The 21,391-nt window shown below is 37.3% G+C and overlaps 1 protein-coding gene across 3 annotated transcripts in view; it reads left to right on the top strand.

Annotated features, from left to right (window-relative positions):
- The window catches only part of NAV3 (neuron navigator 3), a 277,955-nt gene that overhangs the window by 46,332 nt on the left and 210,232 nt on the right, over positions 1 to 21,391 (top strand). For all 3 annotated transcript variants that reach the window (XM_066368505.1, XM_066368504.1, XM_066368503.1), the window contains exon 5: positions 19,901 to 19,969. In XM_066368505.1, coding sequence (XP_066224602.1) covers positions 19,901 to 19,969 — 69 coding nt within the window. The remainder of the gene's footprint in view (positions 1 to 19,900; positions 19,970 to 21,391) is intronic.

Here is a 21,391-nt window from a genome sequence, read left to right as displayed (position 1 = left end):
ATAATTCCTGTAGGGCTATCTCATTTTTTAAAATTTTTGAGTCTCTTTCTTCTTCTCTCTGTTGTGCCTCAAGTTGCTTGTCTTCTATTTCACTAATCCTACCTTCTATCTGGCCTGTTCTATTAGCTAAGCTTGTTACCTCATTTTTCAGCTCGTGAATTGAGTTTTTCATCTCTGTTTGATTTGTTTTTATAGTTTCAATTTCCTTGGAAATATATTCTTTGTGTTCATTGAGTTGTTTTCTGAGCTCCCTAAATTGCCTTTCTGTGTTTTCTTGTATATCTCTGAGTATTTTTAGGATTTCTATTTTAAATTCTCTGTCGTTTAACTGCAAGGTTTCCAATATATTAATTTTTTTCTCCATAGATTTTTCCTCATCTATCTGTGTTACCTCTCTTTCTTTTGTATCCATGATATTCGATTTTCTCTTCCTTAATGGCATCTGAGTGTGGTTTTGTTGATAGTATTAATGAGATTTAATAAAGAATAAAAAGTTAAAAAATAAAAATAAAAAATCGAAAAGTTGTTTTTTTTTTAAAAATTAATAATTAAATAAAGAAAAATAAAATAAAATTAAAATTAAAAAAAGGAAATTATTCCCCCCCTTCTTTTTTTCTCTCCTCTTCTCTCCCCTCTTTCTTGAGAAAATCTTGTGGTGAACTGTGAATTATATTGTACTAAATAGAACAAACAATGCCTGTAATTGAGGGCCTGAATTGGGGAGAAGTAATAAAGGGGCAAAAAAAAAACAACAGAAAAAAAACGGGGTGTGGACCCACAAGAAGCAAATAAGAAAAAAATTTGGGTCAAGAATAAAATGATTTGCTTTTAGGTGTTGGTTGACTAAGAATTATGATGAGAGGAATAAGAGGGAAACAGAAAAATGGGGGGACAAATTAAAAAATTACTATTGTATTTAGTGGAAGAAGAACTAGATAAAATGGAGAGCCAGGAATGAGAGCACTGCTAGTGAGTTAAAAAGGTGAAGTAAAAACCCCCCAAAATGCCACAAACATAAGTTTGAGTCCCAGATAAGATAATTTGTTCATTATTGAGGTTTGAATGAGAGGAGATGTAAAGGAGAAAGGAAGAAACTAATATAGAGGAAGAAAAGAAAGAGAGAGAGAGAGTAAAAAAGAGGGAACCACTAAAAGAAGAAAAAAGAAAAAAGAGGAGAGAGAGAGAGAGAGTTAAGGGTTTTGGAGTGCAACCCTCATAGAGAGAAAAGAAGAGGAAAGAAAAGATAATGGGAGATGTAACACTTATGGGTAGTGTAGTTCAAGGAGAGGAGAGAGTAAGACCGGCAGAGAGATAAATGACCAAATTGGAGGAGGAAAAAAAAATCAAGAATGAAGATAAGAGAAACAAATGAACAAATATAATAAAATGGGATAGGTTATAAAGTCTGCAGATTATTCTTGATTTTGAGAGATTATCTTCTTGCTTTTTCTTTTCTCTCCCTCTTCCTGGTTGGTGACTCTGTACCCTGGGTTCTGCCCCTTTGGCACGCTCAGGTAGAGGTTTGCAGTTGATAAATCTCTATGGTGATGTCATGTATTGTGCTTCAATCTCATTGGCAGTCAAGGCTCATTAGCATTTATAGGCTCCGACAGTGAGAGAGTCCATGTTCCTGGAGCCTCTCTCCTAGTCTTTCCTTCCTCAGTTAGTAGCCTGATAATTCAGCTATGGGGTTGCTGCTGCCTCTGCCTGGATAGTAAGAGGCTCAAAGAGCTGACAACTCCCCACTCTATTCCTACTCAGCTCAGGGCTCTGGGTAAGGCTCAGTCAGTCAGAGCTGCTAGCATAATCAGGCGGGACTTCTGCCCACTCAAAGACCTCTGGCTCTGCCACTCTGTCGGGTAACACAGGTGGACGCCCACTCCTGGGGCACTTGGAGGAAACTCTCACTCACTATCTGTGCACAGACCAGGATATTAGGCCGGATGTCTAACACTCTTAGTGAAACCCCCGCCCACACGGAAAAGTTCCAGCGTTGGAATTGGCTCTCGCTCCCTCCCCATGTGCGGCTTTTTCAGGGCACTGGGGCGGCCCGAGATTCCACTTTTGGCCCACACAAAGGCCCCTGACTCTGCCCTTCTGTGTGATAACACGGGCTCCCACTCCTGAGGTGGTGCTGGGAGGAGTGTCTTGCCCCCTCTCCATGCTCACAGACCAGTATATCAGGCCGGCCACCTCACCCTCTGAGTGAAACCCCTCCCGCACAGAAAAGTTCCAGTGTTGGAATTGGCTCTCACTCCCTCCCCGTGCGTGGCTTTTTCAGGGCACTGGGGCGGGCTGGTGATTCCGCTTTTGGCCCACACAAAGGCCCCTGCCTCTGCCCCTCTGTGGGATAACACAGGCTCCCACTCCTGAGGTGCTGGGAGGAGTCTCTTGCCCACTCTTTGTGCGCACAGACCAGGATATCAGGCCAGCCGTCTCTCACCTTCTGAGTGAAACCCCCACCCGCACGAAAAAGTTCCAGCATTAGAATTGGCTCTCGCTCCCTCCCCGTGCACGGCTTTTTCAGGGCGCTGAGGCAGCCCGGAGATTCCGCTTTCAGCCCACACAAAGGTCCTTGACTCTGCCTCTCTGTGGGGTAACACGCGCGCCCACTGCTGAGGCACTCGGAGGAATCTCTTGCCCACTATCTGCGTGCGCCAACCAGGAGATCGGGGAAAATGGCTGCCCCACTTGTCTTTCTTTGTCTGGGTTTGTTGCGAGTGTTAGCTTGTATTGCCTGGGTTGCCACAGGCACAGTATTTCCTTGGCTTGGATCTCCGTGCCACAGTCTGGTTCGGCCGTTTGTGCCACAGCCTAGATCTATTCACCCCCTTTGCCCGCCTCAGTTTCTATATTCTCAGTTCCCAGTGAAAGCAGCCTTATTTAGGTTAGTGAGGAAGGCGGAGCATTTCTTACTCCCTATTTCCTTCGGGGTTTGATTATATAGTTAGCCAATTTTTTGCTCGACCATACCTTTGGGTGTATTGTGAAACATCTGGAGGCTCCAAGGATAGGTTTTTCTGTTTCTGGTTGAAGATCTTGTTGAGTTTTGGGGGAGATTTATCGGTATCGCTTCCTACCGCACCATTACTCTGACGTCATCTCTACTATCTTTCTATTTTGAAAAGAGTAGATTACATACCCTTTCTCCAACCAAATAGAAAAATATTAAAAATATATTTTTGTATAATGAGTTGAAATCAGATTTATTTTTTATAAATTTTAACTATGAGATGAGAGTAATACTATCTCTTATTCTAAAAATCAAGGTAGAAACAAATAATTTTTAATATAAGAAAATTAATTTCCACCAGTGGATATATCTTAGGTATTCAGAATATTTCTGCTAGTTATACTTGTCCCCATTTTTTCTTCTTTTCTTTCTTTCTTTCTTTTCTTTTTTTTTTTTTTTTTACAATTAGAGTTCTAGTTGACATGAAAGGTAACTGAAACTTCAGTCTCACCAAAACCATACACTGTGCCTGGCACAGGAGAGCAGCCAACAATGAACAGAACACATGTTATGAATGTATGATTTTCCTAAGAATATCTGGTAAAGTATTATAGTGAAAGAAAATAATAAAATTAAATGTTATTTTTTTTAAAGTAATGGTCTGTTTTATACATATGAGATGTTAGTATATGTAAAAGATAATTTTTATTTGTTAAAAACTTTAAAGAAGGGAGGTGACTTTCCTTAAAATATAGGTCTTCTAGTCTGATTTTGATCCAGATTACTAAATGATTTTCCACCCTGCCATTCAATGGTTGGAATCTCATGAGCAAACACTTTATGTAAAAAAATAATAATAATAATAATTGAATGTGAAAGTGAAGGTAGGTAAGAAATCACATTGACAGATGACAGAAGTGTCAAAGGCAGTGATGATAGTCTCTCTCTGACCTAAAATAAGAGCTATTTTAGGAACATGGAAGGTTAAGATATCCACAGATGATCATTTGTTCTTCTGATTTTTATTTGGTGGGAGAAAATCAAGAATATATCTACTCACAATTTGAACACACTTGTTCCTAAGGAACTCACCAATCATACTGCAGATCTCTGAGTACATGCTGTTTGAGTGACTTGTCTATTGCCTTTGCAGCCCCTTCTCAAGGACCCCGCGACCCGACCCGTGACCCCTGCCACACACGTTGCTCTTGAAACCCTCTCCCCATAGAGGACATTTGCCTTCCTGTTTTCTAGGACACATCATTTTCTTCTGGGAGATTTCATTCTGAAACTGGGATGGTTTACAGCTTCTCAGCCTGGGGTTATGCATCGTGTAAAGTATATAAGGAAGTTTAATTTGAGGTGACAGGAAGGCACTGGTGATTTTAGCCCTCAGAAAGTGGCTTCTATTAGGTGTTTCACTCAGCTCTGCTTGTGGCCTGTAGTGTGCTCTGAAAAAAACAAAAGTCAGTGAAGCAATTAAACTTTAAACAGACAAAACTGAAGTTACATTTGTGAATGTTTTTTTTAAAGCAGGATATTTTCATGCCTAAAGAAAATAATTGAAGGGAAAGAAATTATTCTTTAACTGAGCAATTTAGAAAACAAGAAGATGTCATATTAAAAGAATGTGCATATATGCACACACATTTTGCTTATGTTCTATGTTTTTTTCCCAATTTAAAAGGCTTGACAATCACTCATACTTCTATTGTTATAGGTGAAGCAGCATTTATAAAGTTTTGGTTATTTTAGAGTCAGGAAAACATGGGTTTCAATTCTGCCTGCCAATTCCCAGTGGTGTGACATTGGGAAAGTGATTTAGCCTGTTCAAACGCCAGTGTTCTTCCCTCTAATATTGAAATGATGATAACATCCTCATGTGGATATTGAGAAGACCACATGAAAGGATTTGTGTATAAAGTTTCCCTTTAGTGGAATACTTAGCATAAAGTAGACACACAAATAACTACTTTCATATTCTCTTCTACTCTAAGATCCTATCACATGTATTAATAAAATATATGCACCCACATTAGAAACCTTGTCAACCTCATCACTGTTCTCTCCTTTCTCACTTTCTCTAAGTCTGTCCATTTATGTCTAACTTATATTAAATATATCAAGGATAATTTAAAGTTAATATCCTTATGATTAAAAATAACAGCCTAGGGCCTGACCTGTGGTGGCGCAGTGGATAAAGCGTCGACCTGGAAATGCTGAGGTCGCTGTTTCGAAACCCTGGGCTTGCCTGGTCAAGGCACATATGGGAGTTGATGCTTCCAGCTCCTCCCCCCTTCTCTCTCTCTGTCTCTCTCTCCTCTGTTTCTCTCCTTTCTAAAAATGAGTAAATAAAATTAAATTAAAAAAATAACAGCCTAATGCTCAGACCTTTCCAAGGTCAGTCATGCTGCACAGATGTAACTGCTTTAATTATTTTAGGTATTTTCTTCAGTAGTTAATACCATATAGCTAAATAAAATATTTCTACTATTAGTTTCTATTTATTAATTTGGCCATTGTCTTTTGATTTACTCCCCCATCTTTCCCATCCCCCCAATGTAGTTAACACATATATATTTAGCACTCAATGTGTTCTGAGTACACTTCTAGGCACTAGAAATACAGCAGAGGACACAAGGCACTAAAGAATCTTTGCCACTTGAAGCTGACATTTTACTGATGGTAGTCCAATAAAAAACAGTTAATTAAAATATACAACAGTAGGTTCTGGCTGGTTGGCTCAGCAGTAGAACATCATCCCAGAGTGTGGTAGTCCCAGGTTCAATTCCCAGTCAGGGTAAAGAGGAAAAGCAGCCATGTGCTTCTCCATCTCTCTACCCCTTCCCTTTCTCTCTCTCTCTTCCCCTCCTGCAGCCATGGCTTAAACAAGTTGGCCCCAGGTGCTGAGGATGGGCTCCATGGCCTTGCCTCAGTTGCTAAAATGTCTTGGTTGCTGAGCAGCAGCCCCAGATGGGCAGAGCATCACCCTATAGGGAACTTGTTAGGTGGATCCTGGTGGGGGCATGTGCAGGAGTCTGTGCCTCCCCACCTCTCACTTAATAATAATAATATATATAATATAATAATATATAGTAATAATATATAATTACTAGTATTATATATATATACACACACAACAGTAATGGTGGAGAAAAATAAATTAGAAAAGGAGTAAAAAGAGGTGTAAATGTCATATTTTTTACTTAATTAAGGTTCCAAGGAAAGCCTTCCCTCAGATGATGACACTGAGCAAAGTTGCTGAGTGAGGACCTTGTGGTAGAGTGTTTCAGACTGGCAGGAAAACAGGAGCTAAGGGCCGGATTTGTGAGCCTGATTTATTTCAAGAAAAGAGATACTCTAGATAACCCCGTCGTTGTTTTAAGAACTTTGAATGTTACTCCAGGAGAGATGGGAAGCTACCATGCACCATAAGGAGGGGCATAAATAGAGAGACAAATCAAAGGGTCACTCTGGCTTCTGTGTTGAGAATAGATTGTAGTGGGAAAGGGTGAAAGCCATTGCAGATTTATGGAGAAAAGCTTGGATAATCACGGTGGAAGTGGAGAGAGGATGAATTCCCCAAATATATTGATGGTAGTATAGAATTAGCTGGCAGATCTTTAGAAAGGTTGGTAAACAGGAAGAGGCTATAACATTGTTAATGTTAGCTGTTAGGAAGATGGAGTTTTCATTTACTGAAGTGGAAAAGAATGTGGAAGTGCAGGGTTGGTAAGGAGAAGGTCAGATATTCATGTGTGACCTGTCAATTTTGAAATGTCTACTAACTATTAATATATCTAAGTGGAGATTTTAAAGAGAAAATTGGAATTGCAAGACTGGCATTTAAGGGACAGATGTAGGCTACAGACAAAAGTTCTGGAAATACAAGCATATAGAAATTATAAAACGTTACATGACTAGACATGACAAAGTCACCAAAATCTGTGTGTAGATGAAGAGCAGAGGACCAATGATGGGGTCAGGAGCCTGCCAATGTCTATAGATCAGGCATATAGCATTACCTGGAAGAGGAGACTGAGAAGAGGCAGCATATAATGTAGGAAGCAAACCAGAACTTTTTCCTGGACAATAAATGAAGAGAGTGTTCCAAGGAGGAGGTGTTCCAGTCACCATTCAAAGTACTTTATACACATACCCATCTCTCAGTCCTCACAACAACCCTAATACATAGGTACTATTATTCCTCAGATAAGGAAACTGAAAAAGGAAAGATTAATTAAATTGCACAAGGTCTCCCAGTAACTAATTTATAAATTAAATCCAGGCATTCTGGCCACAGAGTTTTTGTTTCTAACCTGTCTGCCTTCCTGACCCCAACTGCATTAAATATTGCACGTAATTAGGACGAGTGCTGAGAACTAACCTGTGATGGGTTTTGATGGGTTTTGCACTGGAGACTTGGACAAGAGCTATTCCCCTGCAGCAGTGGCTGCGACTGCTTGATTGGAATCTGTTCGTTATGAAACAGGAAGGAGGAATTGGAGATAGTACATATAGACAGTTCTTTCTGGGAGTGCTACTAACATAAAGTTACTCTTTTAATAGTTAGGTTTATAATTTTATGTAATGAAATAGCACCTTCAATTCTTTCTCAATCAACTGTAAAATACCTTTTGACATTTTGTTTTGTAAAATAGGATAGTAGCACTTCAGTTAGTTCTGTCCCATCCACTAACAATTTCTTTTATTTCCTTTCTTTTTTTTTTTTTCTTTGTGACAGAGACAGAGGCAGAAAGAGGGACAGATAGGGACAGACAGACAGGAAGGGAGAGAGATGAGAAGTATCAATTCTTCATTGAGACCCCTTAGTTGTTCACAGATTGCTTTCTCACATGTGCCTTGACCAGGGGGCTACAGCAGAGCGAGTGACCCCTTGCTCGAGCCAGTGACCTTGAGCTCAAGCTGGTGAGCTTTGCTCAAACCAGACGAGCCCGTGCTCAAGACAGAGACCTCAGCGTCTTGAACCTGGGTCCTCCGCATCCCAGTCCGATGCTCCATCCACTGCGCTACTGCCTGTTCAGGCTCATCCACTAACAATTTCTAACCTCTGTCATGTGTACTTTAATTTTAATCAAGTTTCATAAATTTACATTCTATTTTGTACACACAGGATTATCTAAGTAAAGGTTGATTCCAAAAGCTATAAACCCATGGAGTATTTATGTAATGGCAATTATAAATAGTTTTGCAGAATCAAGACATGAACTCTGATTCTTTATTGTGCAAGGCCTTGCATGGATGTTGAAGTTGATATTTGATTGAATTGTAAACATAAACTGATAGATGAATTTTAGGAATGAGCCGGGGTTCATTTAATGATGCTTGAGAAAAATCAGTTCAGGTAAATGGAGGAAGCCCTCTACACCAGCATCATTTTCTTTCTTTCTGGAATTACTCGGTTATTGTAGTTAAAGTTGCTTCTAGTTTGGATAATTAATGAATTGATTTGTTTTTATCTGGGCAGAAATGGTCATTGATAGTGATTGACATGAACATTTGATTAATCTCCCTTTATTCATCGTCCTGTCATTTTATCTGCAATTTGCTTGTCCATCCTCCCTCCTTACTCTTCTAGATTTAATCCTCCCTCTAGGTGTATACTAGGATGAGGCTTTCCTTGGATGTGTTTTCCACTAACTTTACTCCATTTATTTTCAGTTCTCCGAAGTTTCTTGAAATCTCTTGTCCATTTATCTTCCCTGTCCTCTATGCTATTATCCTTGATGTTGTAAACCTAAAACTTTATTAGTCCTTTATCAACATGTCAGTGACACCACATTAGGGAGGAGGCAATAAAACATGAGTTTGAGTTTTAAAAGGCATGGACAGAATCATTTTCCATTCGAATAACTTTATTTTTTTCTTTAACAAAATAAAAATCAATTAATAGAACATAGTTTTTTCCAGGTGGAAAATGAAAACATCATAATTCAATCTTTCCAAGGGAATTATGAGAATATAACATATATCTTTAAATTATTAGACTAACTCATAATTTAGAGAATTCAAGTAAAAACTTGTACTTTTCATCATAAGTTAAAATAATAGTGACCCAGTTTTTATAATTTGTTTTTACAATTTACTAAATCTTTTTTTTAATGTGATTTGTGTACTATCATAGAGCTGTGGATTCAGTATAAAGGATTTGAGTTTTATTTCTTTAACATTTTATCACAGGACATTTTGCTATCTTATTTATTTATTTATTTATTTATTTATTTATTTATTTATTTATTTTTGGACATTGTCTCCCAAGCACTAAAACTTATTTGGTTCTATTTTATTTTTAGTTTTTATGGGGCACACTCTTTTCAAATAGAGTACTGGTAATATAGACTTAATTATTATACTTGCAATTCTATTCTGTATGAAAGTATTGCATATTAATGTTTTCCACCAAAGATTGTACTTCAAAATGTCAACCTGTTGACTTATCATGGAAATGCAACTGTTACAAAAACAGTAATAATCATGTCAGCATGATCATTGAATGATTTTCCTGTAGTTAGACCTACACAGGAAATCAAATTATATTCAGGGCATGATGAGGTGAGCATAGGTTTGGGTTTAAGGGACTTGGCACATTTCTGCATCTGAGTCATGCCAGTGAGACTTTATCCATTGGTGAAGGGTCTTCCTTTATTATAATAAAGTATACTGTCAAACTTTGCCTCTTCATATTATTTCCTATGCTTCCACTTCTGTCCATTCATATATATCTATATTATATATAGATAACTATTTTACGAGCATGATAATTAAAAGTTTTCATTAACTGAGAAATGGTTTAACATATTTTGCACTTACTACAACATTTTTTACATTTCTAGAAGTATTATTTCATATTTTTGGTTAATCAGAGTAGTCTTTGCCAAAGTTTCTTTAAATTTTCAGCTTAACAAATTAGCTTTGTTGACTGTTATTCAGGGTCAAAATTTTTAAGCTGGTTTCACTAAAGTTAACTTTTGTAATGGAGCACTTACTTCATGCCTTATGATATAATTTTACTCAATACTGAAAATTGTAAATGAAAAACTTCATGGAACAGCATAATATTTTAAGCTATGTGTAAGTAAAAGCACTGTGGAAAATCTAATTTATGGTAACATTGAGAAAGAAATGTGACCCTGATTTCCTGAGTTCCCCTTTATCTCAAAATCCTGAATTCCTAAAAGAGCATGAGACTTTGATATGGAAATATGTTAGGCATCTCCCTTTTTAGTTACTGTTTTGAGATCCCACACACAAAGCAGACCATGCAGGTAGCCTTCTTAACTCAGTTCAAATTTTAGATAAGGCAGAGGTTATTACATATTTAAATACCATAATTCACTAATGGATACGTTATCGCAGTAACCTGGCTCACATACAATCGGGGTGATATTTCAGCCACCTAGCTACTAAAAAAAAAAATCCATGTGGATGAAAACTAAGTTTCTGACTCATGTATGGATTTGGCAATAACTGGTTTTAGTGAAGTCTCAGAAAAATTTACATTTAGGAAGAAAGCATGTTTACTACATTCTCTGATATGAATATAGCTGTTGCAAAACTTCCTAAATATTTTTGAGGGAGCATCTATGGTTTTGAGGTACAAAAGTATTTTTGTAGAAGTAGTAGAATATTTCCCTCTCTCTTAGAGCTATTAGCATATATGTTACCATTTTATAACATTGCACAAGGATCCTACAAAGAGTAAATCTTTAAACTGAAGGAAGAATTCGATTATAAAAGAATTCTTGAAATCTTAATTCTAAATATGTGGTTTTATTTCTGCACTAAGCGGTCATGGGATATATAAGGAAATATATTCCTATTTATCTCCGTCTTAAAATTTTAGAGAATGTGCTTCACTGTCTTCAAAGTTTATTTTGTCTAAAAATCCTCATTTTAAAATTTTATTCCCATGTATTTAATTATAGTATATTTTGAGTAACTTCTTCCAAATTTCTTCTCAAGCTATATTCAGTGAATTTGAAAGGAAATAATTTCTACCATTTTAATATTCTATCTTGTAAAAGAAAAGTATACAATTAGGAGGTAAGAATTGTTCACTAAAAACCATGCCCAAGAAATTTTGTCATATTCTGTGATTTCTTCCTTTGTATTGCTCCTTGATGCCTTGGGTATAGCAGTATAAAAAGGACAAATGTGATTGTAAGGCCAGGAGGCACGGCCAGGGCCAATATCACAGCAGCCTTCTGGCCCATGCAGGTTCGCATTGGATTCGGACAGTCGGTAAAGAAACAATGGAGCCAAAAACTGGTGGGCCATAGTCTTTAATTCTAGCTTGCACCCAGCGGGCAAGTAAAAATACACACTGGGCTCCAAAACCCACTCACATTCAGTGCTCACAAAGCTACTGACTTATCCGAGTTTCCTAGAATCAAAGGTCTCTAGCTCACCAGACTTATTCACCTCTGTTCCCCATCTCCTTCCTTCTCCAGATACAAACTCTACACAAACTGGCATCTCACTCAGCACTCCACTATCTTGGCTGCTTCTCCTGGCCACATGGCCTCTTTCTGCTCTCTGCTCTGCTCCCTCCTCTAATGATAATCTCAGAAACCAAGAGCCAGCTCCCTTTCTGCCCCTATTTTATAGTGTAGAAATCCAAACCCTTAATCCAATATACAAAACAGGGAAGTCTCCAATACAAAGTCACTTCTCTGAGGCATGATTGGATTGTACCACCCCACATCAAAAAGGGTAGGAAAGGCTTAATCCCAAAACCAAGCCCCAGGCTACAAGGATTCTGCCTGCCTTTAGCCCACCCCAACACACATTAATATCACCTGGGCGATGGCCTCCTCGTGGGCAGCGTAATCTTTAACAAAGTGAGCATAATACATTTTATCTGCCCAACAGTGATGTTATGATTAAGCACATTTTTCTCTTTTTTTGGGAATCAAGATTACTACATGACTATATAAGGGTTTTCACTCATGATGTGTTTGTATGACTTCAAGACTGAAGGTAGATAGATAAGGAAAGAATAAAGATGATTCTAAAATACTTTTATATAAAATTTCTTAATACAGGTAGAATTATAAACATCTACATAATATTTATATGTAAAATTGCCCTTGTAGGCTGAGAAATGGTGATGCTTTGTCTTTCATTTGCCCACAGTCTTCTAAAGAACCTATTTAACCAGGTAACTCAGCAAGGCATGCTAACTTTTCTGATGGTTCAGTCACCTGCTGACCTCAATGGAGAGAGCCCCAGGAAGGTACTGGTGGCAGAAATGCCATTTCACAGTCAGGATGCAGCAGCTATTCAGTCAAGGAAGACATATAACTAGAAGTGTGTTCAGGGAATCTATCAGTGTTTAAAAAAACACCCCTGGTATAGTAGCTCAAAACAACCATTTTAGTATACTGATGGATTTTGTGAGCCTAGGAATCCAATCCGACAGGACACAGCTCTAGAGAGAAGCGGGGGGGGGGGGGGGGGGGGGGGCGGGGGGGGAGGTTGGAGTGTCAGTAACTGCTGGGAGCAAAATGTCAGTAGCTGGAGAATCCAGTTCTAAGGTATTTCATATTCTGGCGTTTTAGCTGAGATGGTGACTACACAGAGCCTCCTTCGCACAGCAATCTCAGAGACATGGCACTTCTTAAACAGTGTGACCTACTGGTAGAAGGAGTGACAAGCTCATCCAGATACAAGGGGAGCGGGGGTGGGACAAAGATCTCACCTCTTACTGGAAGGAGCACCAAAGAATTTTTATTACTGTTCCATGTTCCGATTGCCGCAGGGCATGATGAGAGATAAGACTAAAAGATGTAGGCAGAGGTCAATTTCTGGAGGCTCTGCTTGCTCTAGGAGCTGAGGCTTCTCGCTTGAATGTAAAGGAAAACATCCTTGGATTGTTCTTTTAACAGCGGAAAAATTATGCCAATTGTAACTTAGGAACATAACCTTGGTGACAGGGTAGAAAAAAGGTGTGCTTCGAGGAGCAGCATGGGAGGTACAAGCAGCTCCAGTGGCGGGAGAGTGAGCAAGATAACAGGTATGAGGATCTGGCGGGGGTGGGGGGTGGGTGGGGGGGGGTGGGGAATGGATTTGGGGAATTTTTAGAGATAAGGATGAAAGAAAATCATCACATATCTATTTTTGTTGACTCATTGAATAATGATGTATTTCTGTAAAGAATAAAATAATAGTGTTAGTGGAAACGGATGAAAAGAAAGAGGTAGAGAGAAAAAAATTCCCCTGTGGCTTTCATGAATGTGAAATTTCAGCAGGACTCTAGTTTGTGGCTCAAGAGCTGGGCGGAGACAGAACCTGGAAACATTAGCTTCACCATATTTTATTGACTGAAACAATAGAAATGACAGAGATTACTCAAAATAATTTTATAAAGCTAGGGCAAAAAGGAGGGCTCAGAACAAAACTCTGCTGTGTACATTTATGGGTAAAGTGAGTGAACAACAGAATGTTCCTTTTGTCTGTTTTGCAATATATTCAGAGTTATGGTGTTGGTCAAATAAGTTTGTAAATGTGATATATATGTTTGCTCGCTTGTGACTTATATTGGGTGTGGGGGACAGGCTATAGGCAGGCCAGGTCGTTGTAGCCTGGGGTTTGGTTTTGGGACTAAGCTTTTCCCCACACCCTTGAATGATTGTATTATCTGGGTGGTGCACTCTCATGAGGAATCCAATTATGCCTTGGATGGGTGACTTTGTATCGGAGACTTCCTTGTTTGTATATTGGATTAAGGGATTTTGGTTTTCTACACTATAAAGTGGGACAGACCAGGAGCTTGGACACAGTTCCTGCTATCACAATTGCAGGGGCTTCCCTGATCCCTTGCCCTTCATGGGAAGAGCTGGTTTTCTGCTTTTCCCTTGTCTTCTTTTGTGGTTTGCCTGTCTTGGTGAGACACCAATAAATAGGATGGCCCCCCATCCTCTGACTCCGCCATTTCTTTATCGTCTGCCCGAATCCAATGGGAACCTGCATGTGAATGGCCACGATGGCGGCTCCTGGCCTTACATATGGTGACTTGGTTGCTACCTTCTTAAAAGCAAATTGCTTTGTTGTTGTTGTTGAAGAATGCCTCATTTTCTGAGACATTTATCCTTGTCTTTCAACTTAGTTGTGAAATCTAGATGAATCCAACATGAAACTCTGCTTGAAATATTAAAGTAAACAGACCGTGTCTTCTAAGCATATCATACAACCACACATCACAAAACAAAACATTTATTCAATTTAGTATTTGAGACACTTTTTGAATTCTCTACAGGGCTTAGAATTATAGGTTCTGGAAGGCTCCCCCTGTGTGTGTTGCTTTTGGAATGATGGTTTTTGAATGTACTTTTGGGACAATTTTTGGTGATTCTTTATGGGATTGACATTGCTGAGTTCAAGAAAGAAAAGTGAGTTGTATCCAGAAAGGTCTGAGAGTATTTTCTGTTACTTCATTCACAGTTTGACTAGTGACATAACTTTTGTGGAGACTTAGATTTTTTTCTCTTTATACATTGTACCAAAGATGCTCAATCTCATTCTGCTAAATTCTGTTTCTGTGTAATTTACTGTGCCGCTCAAGCCAAATGCTCTGAAACCATCTTAGATTCCTCCCTTTTCTACATTTTCTATGTCCATGATTATAACTTCTCAATTAATTATTTAGTTTTATTTCCTGTGCTTCTGCCTTCATGTAGACCCTCATTGAGTCTTGTCCGAATCATAGCAGTGATTTGCTATTTGATCTCTAGGCTCCTTCCTATTCCAATTCCATCTTTATATATCTAAGAAAATAATCTCTCTAATCTAAGAATTTGTCATTTATTCTGCAGTGGCAGCCTTTGGTGTTTCCACTGCGGTCAGGAGAAAGGCCCAGTTCCTTAGCAAGTTGCTGTGACTCTCCGGGTTCTTACCTGGGCAAAGAGTAGGATTTACAAGAATAGTAGCAAAATGAATAAATAAGAAAAAAAATTTTTTAAACATTGTTAATTAAACAAAAATTGAGACAATTCAAATATCAACAGTCTCAACAGAGATTTTTTTTTTTTAAATAAACTTGTTAGTAGCTGATGGGAATAAAGAATGATAAATTGTGTGAGGCTCAGATTTTATGTTTTGGTGATTTTTAATGATGTACATGTGCTATATTCCTGGGTTTAATTCTGTTTTTTAGAAAAACTAAGGAATAAGATTATATAATTTTTACTTCTGCATGGAAGTCCACTGCTGGAATAACTACAACAGAAATAGAATCTTCTACAAAATTCCTCTAAGGAGCCATTCAAATCTAACAATGTTTTGATGAGAGTTTAAAGAAGAGATGAACATAATTTTCACTCTTATTCTAATTTTTTTATTAATAAGTGTTATTTGCCTCCTGGCCAAGGATCTGAGGCTATCACAGGGCTCAGCAGAAAAAAAAAAATTCTGTAATTGATTGGTCATGTATGCAATGAGCACAGGAGTGGGAAGTTATAAATAATATGCCATATTAGCTCATCCTAACACACTGCTTAAAGTTTTTAAAGATTGTGGTTACTTGGAAGATATTTGAGGAGTGCTGTTTAGGTACTAAAATATCTTACCCTTTAACATTTGTTATTGCCTATTCTAGATTTCTATGTAAGTGACCTGTTGAATGAAATGATTTAATGTTATCTATCTGAATGCTGGAGAGTATCCACAAAGTAGATTTATTTGAGACTAGAAGAGATTATTTTCTGTATGAAGTTTCAAATTATTATTATAATGTCTTCAAGATATTTGCAGATCCACAAGTCAGTGAATAAATAGTAAAAGAAGCATTAAAACATAGCAGTGTGTAATCAATTTGCAAGAAGATGATATGGTATGTAGGTATGACACTAAATTTAAGTAGCAAAATCATAGAGAGAGTGGATGATTTGAAAGAAGAAAAATGAGTTAAGTTCTGAACATTTTTGTTATACTTGGGAAAATGTACGTGATAGATCTAGGTAGAATATCTAAGAGGTGTCAAGGAGATGTATATTTAGAAAAGAGGCTTTAAGTTTAGGATTGAGATTTGATATAAAATGTAGATTTGACAGGAAAAGAATGGAAAGATAAACTGATGCCTAAGGTTATGATTTTGAAAATAGTCATGATGATAGTACAAAGTTTGAGGATGGGAAGACTGAATGGACCTGTTTATGAGAACTGGGAGGAGTAGCTGGAGAGAAAGCTATTGCATTAAGGAAGGTGAGATGAGGATTAATAGCAGAAGAAAGTAATCAGCAGGATCTAAAGCAGCAGTGGGAGAGAAGATGAGGTGTGCTTTGAGATACTTGGATTAGGCCATTTGATTTAGGAAACTAGATGTTATTTTCCTCCAAGGTTGTGGATGTTCTGTAGAGCAGTGTTTTTCAACCACTGGTCTGTGGCCAGTTCACCAGAAATGTCATGCTGGTCTGTGAAAGAGTTAACCATCCTGATGTTGTATGAAGATTACAGACCCAATGATCTTCATGGAATTCACTTATGCTCAAAGTGATTTCTGCCCTAGCATTCCTTAAATAACTCTCCTATTTTCACTGGTCCCCAAGTGTAAAAATGTTGAACAGCACTGCTATGGAGCACAGCTCCTTCAGTTCTATTATGCATAGGAACCTAGGACTCTGTTAAAATTCAGACTCTGATTCAGTAGGTCTGGAATGAGACCCGGATTCAGTATTAAAGAAACCCCAGGTGCTGCCACGTTTGTTGGTGTGCGGACAGCACTTGGAGTAGCGGGACTCTGGTGGTTAGGAAAAATGGCCGATCACAATTCAGGAAGTTTACTTCGAGAAGCTTTCTTTCCTTACAGTAAAGGAGTATTACAGTCTGAAATGCAAATTTTCACTGATGCTGGATTAGAAAGTTCTGGCAGTTTGAATCTTTCTGTGTATTGGACACGAGATGAGTTTCATCCTTTCTTTCTCTTCCTTTCTTCTTCTTTTTTTGTAAATTGATTGGCTCTAGCCTTTTCCTTTTTCTTCCATGTTAGGGAAAATAAAAAGCATTCCCTTGATATTCTACTTTATCAGGTAGATGGGTCAATGAGTTTATACTTCCTTAATGAAATCCACAGTGAGTCTCAAAATACTTCTTTCTTTTGTGCTTTTGTTCCTGATATTTTTGCTACTCATTAGCTGGGAGTCTCATTTGACAACATTTCAAGAAAAAAATATGCACTCTTCAGTCCAGATGTCTGAAAATCCTTAGTTTATTGGTGTTCTGATTTATGTATCTACCCCACTTGCCTCAGAGCTGTGTCTACATGTTCCTTGTGTCTGTTTTACTAATAATTTGTGTTGCTGTTCCTAATGACCTGCTTTTTACTAGTCGGTTTGTAAATCTGAAACTTGGAAAATGGTATTACAAGCACTCAAGAAAAAAATGAGTTTCTGTTGCATAAGAAGGCAGAACTAGATGAAAAAAACCCCGAAGAAAATAAAATGAGCTAGAGGTGCTGTGGGAAGTGTGGGGAGCTTGAGTTAGCATGATGAACATGGAAGTTAAATGAGAACATAGATGCAAATGACACAGTAATGATTGAACATGTGTGGTCATTAAGAGGAAAAAGGGAAGAATCAACTACTGAGGTTTCAAGTCCATAGGACTAAAGAAAATGGTGAAGAGAAATCAAGAAATTAAAGGACAGATCTGGTTAGAACTTGGATAATAAAAGAGAGAGAGAGGTGAGTTAATGTGATTTTGAAGATCATAGAAATGGGCATGTTTTACTCAGTTGATATTGATGGCTGGATTGTATTGCAGACATTAATGCTAGTTTCTAGTAGATTTTACTTGAAATCTTAGGTAAGAAACAAACCTCTAAGTGAAAGAAGGCATGTGCTAAGTATTTGAGAAAAGAGGACATACAAAAAATCATTTCTTTAAGTGATGAATGAAGGATGAGGGCCTTTGATGGAAAGAGAAAATAGACAAGAATGATGGTGGGCAAATCCAGTGAGTTTAGTGAAATGGCAGCCTCGGAAAGAGGATGATTGAACAAGGCAGAGGGAGCAACGTGGTCAAATACAGATATTAGAATACAGTGAGAGTGGATCACAACTCTTCTGTTCTTCAAGTAACAGTTTAACAAGAGCAAGGGAAGCAGGCCCGAGGCCAAGTGTCAAAAGATTCAAGTATTAGGGCTTGGTATAAAGTTATAGACGACAAGTATTCTCTTGTAATACATTAGAAAATATATGTGGGCCAGGAAACCAAATTGATTTTGGCTAAGTCAGTGGACCTCTCTAAATTTTGTTGGTTTTTTTTTTTTCACTTAAAATCATGGGGGGAAAACCAATGAGGTAACTTCATTTTTTTCCTTCAGTTCCATGAAGGAAAGTACAATGTTTTGTCATCTCTGCTGCTAATATATTTGTTTGATTCGGAGAGTTATGGAATAAACCTTTCGCTAGTTCTCTTACTCGTGGATTGACAAAGTATAATGAGAAGTTCACAAAAGATTTTCTTTACTTCATGTTCTCTTATCTTTAAATATAAATTTTAAATTAATTTTCTTATTTCATTTAGACATTTTGGTTTTTATTTTAAATCATTCTTTGTTAGTGTTGTTACTGAGGTTGTTTGGCCAGTTGCGGTCAGTTGACTCGTCCAGTGTACTTAGAATACAGAAAACAGTATCATATGCAAATAATAGCATATCTCAAGTCAAATGTAAAAATCAAGTGTTCTGTGAACCTGAGAAACTTCCTAGACATGAGGATTTATTCTTGCCTAACCAGGCAGTTTGAAGGACATGCATACGCCCACCACAGACGAGCTCAGTAGAGTGAGTTAATTTAGGAAATATGTTATCATCTTAACAAATTCATCCTTTGACTAAAATACCCTCTGCTTGACGGCATAGTAATGGATCAACTGCAGCAGGGTTCCAAATGGCCCTTCTATCCCGGATTCCAACACTTGTATGTTGTCCCTGTTTCCTTGGAGGCTCAGGAAACTGCATGCCAGCTGGGTTCATGTAGTCAGCACAGTTCACCCAAGAATGTTTCTCCACTCAGGCATCAATCAACCCATGATTATCACAGGGCGTGTGAACGTGCTCAGGACTATTGGGTTTTACCATGTCCTTCAGAACATAGATTTCAGCCCCCTTGGGTAAATTATAAATCAGTCTAACTTAAAGTACAGACTTTCATTTTGTTTACAAAGTATTCACTTCAAAACGATTTAAATAATGTGTTCTTGTGTGTTTCTTGAGCAACATTTTTTTTATTTTAAAATCATTAAGAATTATAATTCAAGAATGCCCTAAAGTTGTCATTAGTAGTTTTTCAATTTGTTTTTGAAGAACTTAACTCCACTTTTATCTCAATTTTTGCATAATAATTCTTTCTACAGAAAAACATCCGTATAGTTTACTTCCTAAAAAAAATATCTAAGATGAAATATCCACAATCAATTATTAGAAACAAGTTGTTTTAATCATGTGGTTTTAAAAATAACACATTAAAACAGCAAATTACAATAGAAGAGTTTAGTTAAAAAAAATAAGGACTTATTTCCTATTCATATTTTCATTTTAACTTTTTGAGAAATGGATTTTTTAATTGTATAAGTCAAACTTTAGCTTTCCTGAAGTTTTCATAGTCATTTACAAAGGTTAAAGATTTTATAAGGTGAAATAATGCTACTTAAAGTAATATGCATAATCTCACACAGGCTTAATTTTAAATTCAGTGATGACACACTTTATTATAAGGGGTACACTGCATTATTTCATAGGGTGTTCATAATCAAATGTCATGGTATATATGTTGCATTATCATAATTTTCTAATTAATTTATTCTTTATACATGTGTATACATGTTCCAATTGCATTTCATTAACTCATGGTTTTCTTATAAGTTTGTTCTTTCTTTCCATGTTCAAAGAATCTCTTTAATTCAATTTCTCTGTTTCTCCTCATACAGTCTGGCAGCCAGATATGCAACTCAGTCTAATCACAGTGGAATTGCAACCAGTCAAAAAAAGCCTACTAGGTCAGTTAATATCTCTAATTTATTGCTTATTAGTGATAAGAAATGCCCAGTGGTATTTTGTTTTTTCATTCTAATTTTTTTTTTAATTACATACTTCTGGATGAAAAGTTCAGAGGACTAAATTCTTCCAAGAGGATAGTCTTATGTAGTCTCAGGGATGACTGTGTTTGTTTGAGATCATTAAAATGGGGATTGGCTTCTTCTAATTTAGTTTTGTCATATATACTGCTATAACTGGATAACTGGACTGAAGTCGAGGTTCTCGGCTTATAGGAAGTCAAGAATAAAACTGCTCTGAAAGCCCCATTCCATCCAGGTCACAGAATCTGGAAGATATGCACCCAGGTTATAACTGCTGTTTGAGGTGGGCATGCATTAATTATTATACATTTTGAAGCAGAATTCAGAAACATTGTCAGATTTTTTGTGGGGAGGTTAGCACCAGGTCAGCCTCAACTGTCTTGTTGTCCATCATAGTTTAAATTTTTACTTCTTTATGATATCTGTATTTTAAAGACAGTATAATAAATGACATTTCATTATGTACTGCTTGGAAAATACTGGCATATAGAAATGTGTTAAAAGTGTTTGGTTCTCTTTTAAATATTAAGTTGCTGAAGGCATGATGGTAGCATGGAACAGCTGAGGAAAACCACTGCTAATGTGTCTTGCATACCTGATTATTATGTGCCTACCTATGCCTTCTTACTCACTGGGGAAGTAGCCAGTGCTGGTTTACTAGTCACTGCCATAACAGTGAATCAGACTATGCAATGTTTGACCACAAGGACCACTTAGGATTCCTTGACTTGAGGTATGTGCCTTTCTCCTGGCCTTGGTTTTTAAAGTTATGTTCATTTTCATAGTAATTAAAATCATTCTGAAGAGAAACATTGAAAGGGTATTTAATTACAAATTAGAAGATATGTAATCAATAAGAATGTTCAAAGAACTGTGACCTGCCATGTACAAAGGCATTTTTATTACCATTTCTAAGACTTATGCATATAAAATATACTTTAGGTACTTTAATTTAATAGAACATCTCTATTTCTTCTCTTCCTCTTTTTTTTTTGGAAGGGTGGTTATTTTCATTTCCTTTTTTATGGCTTTGATGAATGATCGGGCACTCTGGCTGCCTGTCTGATTAGGGTAATGAGAGGAGCAAATGGATTTTTTGAATTTGTTTTCATTTGTTCTTCTGAGAACTAAAGATCACTGGGCTTCATGGGTCACAGTAAAGATTAAAATGCATTTTAATTGCTTTCTAGAGCAGATTGACTTTGATTGGTAGCAAGGCATGTTTTGTGACAAAATGTATATATAGAAAGAACTTTCTAAACCTATGACTGTGTCTACAGGATTTATGATGATTGTGACATTTGGCCAAATTAATTAGTTGAGTCTTTTTTACCGAGGGCA

Source organism: Saccopteryx leptura, chromosome 2 (assembly GCF_036850995.1).
Source record: "Saccopteryx leptura isolate mSacLep1 chromosome 2, mSacLep1_pri_phased_curated, whole genome shotgun sequence".
Lineage (NCBI taxonomy): Eukaryota > Metazoa > Chordata > Mammalia > Chiroptera > Emballonuridae > Saccopteryx > Saccopteryx leptura.
The sequence above is the reverse complement of the archived record's forward strand: the minus strand, read 5'-3'. Positions and strand labels throughout refer to the sequence as shown.